Here is an 11,174-nt window from a genome sequence, read left to right as displayed (position 1 = left end):
TCAGAGCTAGCAAACAGAAGGACAAGAGTAAGGAGGTAGAAGAAGAACCTCTATCAAACACCTACGTGACAGGGCAGCTATTACTGAGCAAGAAAGCGTTAGAGCAATTGAGCTAGACAAGTATGATTCTGCATTACCTATACATGAAGAGGTTCCATGAGGAGAAACATTGTTCTTATTTCAGCGCCAAGTACCAGCAGCAACATTTTCTAAAACAAGTTAGATCCTTTCTCGTGACCTTCGAAAATTTATTCCTCATCTACCGTCTTAACAAGCTGGACGTCAGTCTAGTGAGATGCTAGACACTGTAAGTGTTACTAATCATGATCTATGCTTAATGAACCGCCTAATTCATTGATACGCTCATTCATCTATATTACTCTTATATGTAGACTGATGATTAAAAAGCAAGGAGAGAGAATCTGATAATTGGATTCCTCGACCCATAAGTCGTATGTGGATCAACGATCACTTGGTCTTCAGGAGAGGTCAAAAAATACATCATAGAGGCCATGGTCGCTCTTTGTGGATCGTACAACTACCGAGCACCATTGGACGCCAGTTTGTATCTATGCAGAAAATCAACACTACATATACTTTGACTCGATGTACTAGGACCCAGATAGGTTTTGAGAGCAGTGAATTTCATGATCACGATAACTTTAGTAGCTAAGGTTTGTAATCTCAATAGAAACTAGTCATTTCAATATATTGAAAATACTTGCATCTTTGTAGTCTATTGATGTATTATACTTTTATGACTAATGATATAAAAAATAAAATAAATAAACTCATTACTTCCTTTTAATTTAATATGCTAAAGTTAATTTATTGGTTTATATAGTGGCTCTTTCATTGTGTGAAACCCAGTACATGGCAACATCTATAGCGGCCTGCTATGTAGTGTGGATTGGACTATTACTCGTTGAGTTGTTTGATCAAGAACCTGCAGTAGCTACTATATATGTGGACAATCAGTCAGCAATTTGTCTTCGCAAGAATTCGGTTTTCCACCACCGAATTAAACACATTAAAACACGATATCACTACATTCGTGAATGTGTGGATAAAGGCAAGATCATTGTGCAAGAAATTAATACCAACAGTCAATTTGCAGACTCACTGACGAAGCGTTCGAGTGTATTTCATCAGGCAAGCGTCCGAGCGAGCGTGGAGTAATCTCGCCGGTTCCATCATTAACTTCTCTTTTCGTAATGGAAACCCACATAGGCAGGAAATTCTACAGATATCTAGAAATGAACACACAAGATCAGATAACCATCTAAAGTTGTTAACGTTTCATGCATTTAGTTACCAACGCAACCTAACACTTCTTGACATGTTAATTGGATAGTTCCATCTAACATAACGAGCGCTTACAGCGGCCATCAAAAGACGCAAATGCTTCATCGCCATCCTAATTTAAAGACTAAGCGACCATCCCTCCGAGCGAACCATCACGGTTGTTCAGACGCCGGTGGATCCGAACCCTCCCTTGCCGCGCACGGTGGCGTCAAGGTCCTCCACCTCCGCGACCTCCGGCGTCACGATCACCTGGATGATCATCTGCGCGATCCGGTCGCCAGGCTTCACGGCGAAGTCAGTGTCCGAGTGGTTGAAGAGGATGACTCCCACGGGGCCGCGGTAGTCCGCGTCGATCACGCCGGCACCAACGTCGATGGAATGCTTCAGCGCCAGACCGGACCTCGGCGCTGCAACGACAGGACCGGCCAAGCATTTCCTCAAACACTTGAGGCGCAAACAAAACGAAACAAGAGACGGGACGCGAAAGGAGAGAAACAGGTCGCTCACCGATGCGCGCGTAGGTGCCCTCCGGGATGGCTATGCTGAGGTCCGTGGGAACCAGCGCCTTCCCCCGGGCCGGCACGACCGTCTCCACCGCACTAACCATAACCAAAAGACCAAACTGTCAAACGATCCGCGCAACCCCGAGAGTTCCTTGGGCATTCGCACGGCGATAAAGCGTGTACCTCGAGAGGTCGTAGCCGGCGGCGTGGGCGGAGCCTCGGGACGGCAGGACGGCCTTGTCGGAGAGCTTCTTGACCTTGAACAGCGGCGCGATCTTGGAGATCTTCTGGGGAGGCTCGTGGACGGAGTCGGCGGCTGCGGCGCCGTTGGAAGCGGCCATGGCGATGGTCGAGGTGGGTTTTGGGCGCAGGTGGTGCGACAGGGGGAGGAATCGGGAAGGAGTTGGTGTTGAAGGGAGGAGGAGGCGGCGGTGGAGATGGCGGGGGCGGGGGCTAAATAGGAAGGCGGCGGCGCGGGAATAGATGGCGCCAAATTTTCCCGCCATATTTGCCCTGCTCGCGCAAATTTTTTCTCCGGCTGTTTAGTCCGGTCTCCGATGACACGACCCATTTTATGGGCGCTGTCTGTGGCTTGTGCAGGGCAAATGCCAAATGTCACCTGCCAAGTTTCTTTTTCTTTGAAAGACCCCTGCCAAGTGGTTTACTTTTCAAAGTAAATTTTCATTGGCTTTTCAAATGGCAATCGCAGGTTCAAAAGAAATGCCATATTCCTTGTATCGTTCTTTTCTTCTCATGTGTATTATGTCCTCTAATTTGTAAGTTCAAAAGATCCCAGTCTCTCTCGCCTTACATGTCACAAGTAATATCAACCACGGAAGAACAAAAATCGTTACTTGGTTTCTAGCTTGGTGAATATCCGGGGAATACATTTTAGCTTCATAATCACAGTGGCTAATAATAACTGTTCAACTTGGTAAGAGAACAGCATTACTAAACGTGTGCATAGCGCATTCGTCACAGGGAGTGTTCCTAATTCTCTGGTAACTAGTTCCAAAATATACATGCAACTCTCTAACTAGGGGAAAAAGTTGTACAAAGAAAGGGCAGATCACATCGGTGCTGATATTCTGGTAATGATATTATAGACAGTCACTAACTTAACAAGATACAACACACAGTGTCTTGTTGACAAATTGCACTTTCCATTGAACATAAAGGTATGATACACAAGCTTCTATACTACGAAAATAATAAAGCAGTTTCCAGGAACCAGTTGAGCTGATCGTCATGCTTAAGGCGGAATAAGGAACATAAAACACGGGGAGAAAACTTGGCCTTCAAACTATTTTCCGGTTTCCACTGAAGGCCCAAATCTGTAGATGTTCAAAAAGAAGCAACTTCAAGATCAGAATACTCCAAATAATTATCTATCTGGGATTGCATATGGTAGTGCTATACTCAAAACTTTGTAGTTCTCCTTGGGATCTAAATTAGTGATAAAATATCTTACTGAGTGGGGGATTAAAAAAAAGGTACAATCCACCCCGTGCATTAAGAAGTACTGCCATTTCAAACCAAAGGAAACAATCTAACTAGCAGCTAACTGGCAAAGTATTGCACATATCCCCTTGTATCTTAATACTGAAAGTGTTGACCTATGGTACATGCACCTACAGGAAGGTTAGGTCTCAGGAGTACAAATTGATAAAGAAAAAGGTATACAAAGGTATTTTAAAAGTTTTCAAGCAATGCACAAGCGATGAATCACTTTGAAAAGGGCATAACAAAGAGCATAAGATGCTATAATTATACCGTGAAGTACAACTACTAGTTCAGTTCTAGTACAATTGTTAGTGTTAAGGCAATAGAGTTTGCGCAATTGAGGAAGTAGTCAATGAAAACATATTTTCTTAAATTTCCTTACCTTCAAATTTTTGTCCCAACTTCCTGTACACAATGCACTCCCATCAGATGACATCCCAAGGCAACTTATACGACCATCATGGGAGTTTTGGAGGTTTCCCAAATTAAGTACCACCTAGGACATTTTTAGAAATATTCATATAAGCAATACAGAGAGGCGGATAATACATGATGGGAGGCAGCCCACAAGCCTTCCCAGTAGCTTGAACTCAGAAAGGCTTTTACATGCAGGTAATCAATTAGGCATTATGTTAGCCTAATTTAAAATATATGTTCTTAAGCCTGTTGACCTATAGCAGGAACTAGGGATCTTTTGATACAAGGTGGTCTGCAGCAGCATCCTCTAAACTTGTATGCATGAACTGCATAGATAGATGCTGTCGGAACTAATAAGAACAGAAGCTAGGCTACTTAAAACTCAAGAGGACCACCGCCCAATGCAAACAATGATACATGTATCATGATAGTTATTTGCTCAAGAGTATCTCAAAGGAAAAAAGAGGCAATTAGTTCCTCATATTAAATTGCTTTCCCCTGTGGCTAATGTTCACTTAACAAATGCAATCATATATGCATGCCTAAATTGCTGCTGTGGCGTAATGGAGTTAAGCTTATGTAACATAAAGATCATATCATTAGTGTTAACTGCTACTCTAACATTGAATTTTTTAAACCTGACTCTGAATGTATATAGTTCACAAACTATACCATGTTCAAATATGTTATTACATTTTTTGAACAGAAGGAAACCGAACTGTGGTGAAACAGTGAAGTATAACAGTAAGTTGATCATGTTGATTTTTGGTGTTAGGTTTTCTTTGTAATATCTAAGCTGCATTTAATTTCATGGAAAATAGCCAAAAATGCAAACCTCAGCAAGCAGTGTGTCCCACACATAACAGTCACCATTGGAGTACCCAGAAAAAAGAAGCCTTCCTGATATCGAAAATGCGATAGATGTAACAATAGGTAGTTCATTACTATCGGGCTCCCTACTGTACACCTGAAGTTGATGCCCGGTTCTCATGTCAAATAATCTACATGTGCCATCATCTGAGCCAGTACCAAATCTATGGCCATCTGGGAAAAACTTGACACTGTTAATGTCACCCTCATGTCCATGATAGGTTCGAACTGCCCGACTTGCAATTCTGATATCCCACAGCTTCACAGTTGCATCACATGAACCAGAGACGAACATATTCGTGTTCGATGAGTTGATGGACACGCTGAAGAAAGAAACTGAAAGATCAGAGAACTCAAAACCAAACCAGTACACGAACAGAAGTTTAGTAACCTCTACATTTCAATAAAGACGAAAATAAACCAGCACTTTCAGCAGCACATTGTAAAGCAGCAACACAACCGTGCTGCCATATTACATCAATGTTAATGTATTTGCCTAGTAGACATCATCTAGCTGCATCCTGAAGCACAATCATTCAGCCACATTACTTAGATCTTAATCTATTTGCCTCATACGCATCAGCTAGACTGATTAGTAAGTGGTGTCTAGTTCTACTAGGGCAATTGTATTCAAAATAAATGATGTAATATCAACCACCTTTAAGGAAAGAGTGTTAGACTAAATGCCACCTGTGCTACTGCGTGAAGACCTTGCGCACTTGTTATTACAAACTACAGCCTCTGCTTAAAAGTAAACTTGAATTGCCCAATTGTTGTAGCAAACAAATACAAAACCAGTCATTTCTTTACATAGCTTGGTCAGTCAGAACAAGTGTAGAAGTGAAGGGTGGTAGCATGATGCTTTCACAGTAATATTGAGAGACTTTATTCAACTCCACATTCATAACAACCAGTTGTTCAATAAAACTTCAGCAGCAATAGCAGTATTTTTGGTCATCAAATATTGACATATTGGTAAAGCTAGCAACCTAGTGTCTACTAGCTGAAGTTGAAATGTATCAAGTGACAAGATTTCAATTAACCATGAGGAGAGAAATCTGCAACAGTAGGTATGACATTAAGATACACAATCCTGAAAGAACAGACAATTACCTTAAAACATCGGCTGTATGCCCTGATGGAAATTCACCTCCAAATGTTGATATCCTCTGGCCAGTAGTAACATCCCACTGAACACATGTCTGGTCTCCTGAGCTTGTTATAAGGCGGGTTTCCTGATCTGGGACGTATTGACAGGACGAAACATAACCCTTGTGTCCAGTTAGAATTCTTGATACTGGCATGTTCCCATCTCTGTCTGCTTGTGAGTTAAGATTGAAAATAGAGCATGCGCTATCAAGACCACCACAGGCAACAGATTGGCCATTAGGCGCAAAAGAACAAGTCATCACCCATGGACAATGTAGCTTTATGGCATGTGTTTTCTGGCTTGTTAATGCGTTCCATACAATTAGCCTTCCATCTTGTGAGGCGCTGACTATCCAATTCTTTTCAGGAGTCCAATCCAGAGAATATACCTGTGATGACTTGTGAGTTAATACTAGTTATAACACCATGAAGCCATTTCATGTAGTAATTTTGCAAAGTACTATCCTATGAAGATACCTGAAGCGCTCAGTTTTCAAGGGAAAAGCCACAAAACCTAAATAAAGGTATCTAAGAACAGTTGGGAGTTTCAAAGCTTCAAAAGATCACAAATTTTTAGCATCATGAGGTGTTGTCTTGGTGAATTGGCTATAAATCTGAAAGATCCTAAGTTTTAGCATCGGTATCAAAGATCAGGACAAACGAAGACTGTTACCAATAATGTAATTCGCCAAACAATGATAAATAGGTGAGGTGTTACATAAGATCCTCAATCCTGGGAAACAACGAGCGGTTAATAGCCTAAGCTTTTGGTTCAAAAGGGTCTGAATTTCTTTTGTCAATGTTAATTCACAATGGGATAACTACCATACAAAGAAAGACCAGACAGCATGCTTGAAGGAGATTAGGGTTTCAACTTTCAAAAGAAGATGAACCCACATAGACCAGGATGACAGAACATTAGATGGGTAGAGACCTAATTCCTTCTTGCTTGCTTCTGAATGGGCACAATGCTGACACTTTTACAGGGATGACTTGACTTGACCCCTTAGAAATAAACTCTAGATTTAAGTAAACTTATCTCTCACACGTAGAACATAACCCTACAGAAATAAACCCATCCAATAACAAAACTAATATATCTTATATGTAGCTATCAACTATCAAGCAATACTTCGGCGAGGGGGTGCCGTGGTGCTACAGTACCACTGCAGTAGTAAATAAATGGGGAAGATCTTGTCTCATAGCTCAAATATCAACCTCACTATGGTTGTATTGCTTCATTACCTAGAATCTGGCTCCATGTAATGATCATACACTAAATCTTTTTTGTGGGAAAAGCAAATGTACTAGGAAGCAAGCATACCATTTTGTTAAATGAATGCTACTAGTTTATCCACTCTGTACTGCAGTTGGTTTTCAAACAAATAACATGCTCTTAAGTGAAACAGGGATTATATGAAAGCACTATCGAAATTTATAGCAGTATATTTTTAGAACAAAAGGGAAGCCTTTCGTGGAGGAACCCTGGATATCACCAGTTAACTTGCAGTGGCAACAGTGACAATACTTGCATCATGATTGGCCCAGCTTAGTGCATACTCAGTTGTATCAGTGATTGTCCCTTAGGTCGTAGATGACTTGGTACTAGTGTGTTTTCTTTTTCAAGAGCTATGGAAGGAATGGATGTGAAGTGTCCTCACTGCTATTTTAAAATCTTATACAAGCAACTTATGTTTATCAAAATACAAAATTGCCCTTTGATTCAACCTATCAACACATTCTGTCTGCAGGTAATATTATCTGGTTAGGGACGTTATGGCAAATCACTATAAACTAAGATCCAAGTTGTGCTTAATACTGCAAAGCACCCATAAATCTATTTGTTTGTTAGGATTAGCCTTGCCTGCTAGAAGAATCTAATGATACTCTCCTGAACGATCAAACCTACATTTTCATGGACCAGTTCCAGTTGTCAATAAAAGTATACAACCTTTGACCCCTGAATCCTGTACTCATTAGCATATTAAAATCCTATAAGGGTAACTCACAGTTATCAAAATTCAAAATTGCACGCTGATTAATTGTAGAGAGAATTCCCTGTGTGCCACCGAATGTTACTGAATTCCTCGATTTGCCACCGAAAAAGTTATGATCCCTCCTATGCCACAACTTCACTTTTGTCTTTCCCTGTGTGCCACTCGCATCAACTCCTTTACTTCAATTCACCGTTAGGGCTCCCATTCACTGTCAGATTTTTGTGAAAATGACCATTTTACCCCTTGCTTACAAGTGGTCCCTCTCTCTCTCTCTCCCTCTCGCGCGCGAGTGAGCCCTATTCCTTCTTCTCCCCCAGCAAAGCAAAGTAGCAGAGCACAACACAGCCGCCGCCGTGCCCAAATCCACCGTGCCCCCAATGAGATCCCTTGAGCCCGAGCCCCGAGGAGCTTGAAGGAAGGTCGCTAGAGTATTCTCCAGCCGATTCCCGCGCGAGACCCATCCTTTCCCGACCAAATCGAGCTCCTAGGCTCTCTCTTCCCCAACTCAGGCGGCTCTTCTCCGCCGCTCACCATCGTGACGTCCCTCCGCTGCTTTGTCTCCCAATCCACACCTTGGTGAGCTCCTTCGTGCCCTCTTGAGTCTTTCGCACGTGTTAAATCATGCATGGCCCGTGGCTGGCGCGCCTCTCCTCGCACGACCACACGTCGCCAGCCGGGAAACAGTCAAGCCTTCGGCCTAAGGACCCCTAACCGGTTTCCCATTCACGCACCGCACCTTCTTTCGCCTTCGGTCAGCCAATAGCCGTGCTCCCCCGCTCTGCTCCCGTGCGCACGCTGTCGCCACAGTACTACCGCTGTCGTGTGCCATCGTAGACCTCCTTCATGTCGTCCCCGTCGGCCACGAGTAAGGACGGTGGAGACAGGCGGGATGAGAAAGGCGATACGCAGCCTGTAGCCAGGACGGTGGGCCTAGACGATGTTGCATGGGCTTAAGCAACGACAGTGGCACCGAGCAGGGCGAGGAAGGTAGCGAACAGGTTTTGAGTGAGGAAGGCAATGATAGATTTGCTTCGGATTCGCCTCTTCTGAGCAGGCGCTGGCAGGATATCGCAGTTGCGGAAACGGGCCCTAGCGTGGAGCCGCTCCACGAAGCTTTCGCGGCGTGCACGCAGCTCGTCAAGCTGTCCCATGCTGCCGCGGCGAGCGCGGTGTCCACGAGGTCCCACACACCGCCACCGCCCCTGAACACGGCCAACACCCAGCGGAGGCGCCCGTGGGGTCCATCTGACTGCAGTGGCCGAGATCGGATCCTCAACAACCCCCAAGATCCGATTAGAATCCTCCGGGTCAAACGCTACGAGGCCAAACTCCTCAATGACGACGATGCCGGCGACCGAGGTGCAGGCATGCTGGGACTTATCGATGCGAGTCGGCATTTGGATTGGAGGAGGGCGAGGGTGTGGTTGGGGAATCAAACGGGAGGGAGGGGCAAAATAGTCTTTCTAGCACTGGTTAACCTCTGATTCATGCCATATTGACGACGGGAGTGGCACAAAGGGAACGACAAAAATGAAGTAGTGGTATAGGAGGGACCATAACTTTTTCAGTGGCAAATCGAGGAATTTGCTAGCATTCGGTGGCACACAGGGAATTCTCTCTTAATTCTAACCACACATTCTGTCATGGGTATTGTTATCTAATTGCCGATGTAATACCAAATGACTATAGTTAAGAATCAAGCTGTGGCTAAATACTACAAAGAACCCATAATTTTATAACTTGGTAGGGTCAGCCTCAGTGTTACCTGGACACGGACACGGGTGTCGGAATCCAACTCGAACTTGGGTGTCCGATTTAGCAAAGAAAATTTGGACACACGAAATACAACTCGGAATCCGACTCGGATTCGGAGTGTCTAATTCGGCAAATAAATTTGGACACGGGTGTCCAGATAACACTGGTCGGCCTTGCTTGCTAAATGAGTCTGATAATACAATTCCTACAGGACCAAACTCAGTGAACATTTAGTCATTTACAAACTTTGTCCCCTGAAAAGCATTAGAGTCATAAATTTTTGAAATGGAGGGAGAACAAAATTACCTCAAAACCATATATACCTATATATTTCAAGTTATTGTACTGCATTTTGTAACATCAACAAAAGTGCATAAGATGAATTGGGTGCCAACCAAACTGTGCTCTTCCTAAATGACATCATGATTTCAAGCACGTCCTACACACCATTCCCAAACCACAAGCTAAATTCACTGTAATCTACAATAGTGTGTCTGGAGAAACTTGAACAGTGCTAAGTCCACACTAAATTAGACTAAACCATCAAAATTTGCCAAACAAATGTTCAAGCCGCAAAACCCCGTTCAAGTCAACAAACATACATCTTGGAGGTCGAATATATTGTCCAGTTTTCTACACTTGACAAACAGCCTTGCAGGTACGAATTGCTCGCACTACTGCCTCCAGGTTCCAGTTTCCACTATTTCCGATCGCGGAAGTGCAAAACCCTACCCATCTCATACTCAATTCGACTTCTGTAAATGCGTAACTGAAAGAAAAGTCGCAAATGCTGCGCGGAAATTGAGGTGAGAGACCAAAGTCAACTAATCAACAACCTTCCCGCTGTGGCCCTGTAGCGTGCGGCAGCACACCAGATCCGTGGGGTTGAAGCTCACCGGCGCCCTCCCCTGCGCCTTGGAGTACCTAGCCACTGCACCCCACACACAAACACGCACACAAAGCAATCAGCAAAATTTCATCGAATTCCCCAAACCCACGAGAGCTCCCTGCCGATAGGGCCTCACCGTCGGTGTCGAGGAGCATCTCCCGGCGCTGCCGGAGCCGCTCGCGCAGGGAGTTCACCGAGGCCGTCGCCGCCGCGTGCTTCTCCTTGAGCTCCGCCACGGACGCCATGGTGCAGACCGCTAGCTTCGCGCGTCGGTGGGGGGAGCTACCGGGATCCGCGCATGGAAGCGAGATTCCAGTGGCTACGAGTGGGTTTCGGGGAGCTCTCGAGGAGGGCGAGGCGGAAGCAGGAGGAGTAGGAAACGAAGCGGCGGTGGCAGTGGCGGTGGCGGTGGCGGCGACGAGAAACTGACGAAGCGAGGGAGGCTTCGGGTGGGGTGCGAGTTGTTGGGGGACGCATTGGGTTTAGGAAGGGGCGCAGCGTGTTGCTTTCCTGTACGGGGCATGACATGTGGGGTCCAACGAACGGGGGCCCCAGTTAACGTGCTCCTGAGGCTGGTGGAAGGTTATGATGGGATGGGTCCACGGGAGCAGTGACCGTTGAGATTGTACACTTCGCGCAGGTTGAATGATTTGATCTCCAGCATGTTGCTTCGTATAAGAGAAGAAAAATATCACCGAGCTGTCACGGGCTCACACGGCCGAGCTTGGCTTGCCTCCACCATGCCTGTGTTCGAGTTATTGCAGGGGGCGGCGGAAGTCTGAAGTG

At 44.8% G+C, this 11,174-nt stretch overlaps 2 protein-coding genes across 2 annotated transcripts; both read right to left on the bottom strand.

Annotated features, from left to right (window-relative positions):
* Window positions 1-1,270: 1,270 nt before the first annotated feature.
* Window positions 1,271-2,348, bottom strand: LOC133914204 (deoxyuridine 5'-triphosphate nucleotidohydrolase-like). Its single transcript, XM_062357339.1, has 3 exons — window positions 1,992-2,348; window positions 1,813-1,904; window positions 1,271-1,712 (listed from the first exon to the last, which is right to left on the bottom strand). The coding sequence occupies exons 1-3, from the start codon at window positions 2,312-2,314 to the stop codon at window positions 1,468-1,470; spliced, it is 660 nt and encodes a 219-aa protein (XP_062213323.1). The 5' UTR covers window positions 2,315-2,348; the 3' UTR covers window positions 1,271-1,467.
* Window positions 2,349-2,889: 541 nt separating this feature from the next.
* Window positions 2,890-10,874, bottom strand: LOC133915730 (guanine nucleotide-binding protein subunit beta). Its single transcript, XM_062359011.1, has 6 exons — window positions 10,525-10,874; window positions 10,336-10,430; window positions 5,712-6,136; window positions 4,564-4,921; window positions 3,694-3,807; window positions 2,890-3,142 (listed from the first exon to the last, which is right to left on the bottom strand). Exons 1-6 carry the CDS (start codon window positions 10,631-10,633, stop codon window positions 3,107-3,109), a joined length of 1,137 nt encoding a protein of 378 aa, XP_062214995.1. The 5' UTR covers window positions 10,634-10,874; the 3' UTR covers window positions 2,890-3,106.
* Window positions 10,875-11,174: the final 300 nt, after the last annotated feature.

The sequence above is a fragment of the Phragmites australis genome, chromosome 4 (genome assembly GCF_958298935.1).
Source record: "Phragmites australis chromosome 4, lpPhrAust1.1, whole genome shotgun sequence".
Classification (NCBI taxonomy): domain Eukaryota; kingdom Viridiplantae; phylum Streptophyta; class Magnoliopsida; order Poales; family Poaceae; genus Phragmites; species Phragmites australis.
The sequence above is the reverse complement of the archived record's forward strand: the minus strand, read 5'-3'. Positions and strand labels throughout refer to the sequence as shown.

Excerpts from the sequence above, each read along its gene's own strand:
- LOC133914204 (XM_062357339.1), bottom strand. The coding sequence starts at position 2,314 with ATGGCGGGAAAATTTGGCGCCATCTATTCCCGCGCCGCCGCCTTCCTA. Across the intron at positions 1,905-1,991 it reads GCCGGCTACGACCTCTCGAG|TGCGGTGGAGACGGTCGTGC; the intron begins GTACACGCTTTA and ends GGTTATGGTTAG. Across the intron at positions 1,713-1,812 it reads GGGCACCTACGCGCGCATCG|CGCCGAGGTCCGGTCTGGCG; the intron begins GTGAGCGACCTG and ends CTGTCGTTGCAG.
- LOC133915730 (XM_062359011.1), bottom strand. The coding sequence starts at position 10,633 with ATGGCGTCCGTGGCGGAGCTCAAGGAGAAGCACGCGGCGGCGACGGCC. Across the intron at positions 10,431-10,524 it reads GATGCTCCTCGACACCGACG|TGGCTAGGTACTCCAAGGCG; the intron begins GTGAGGCCCTAT and ends TGTGGGGTGCAG. Across the intron at positions 6,137-10,335 it reads TACAGGGCCACAGCGGGAAG|GTATATTCTCTGGATTGGAC; the intron begins GTTGTTGATTAG and ends AAGTCATCACAG.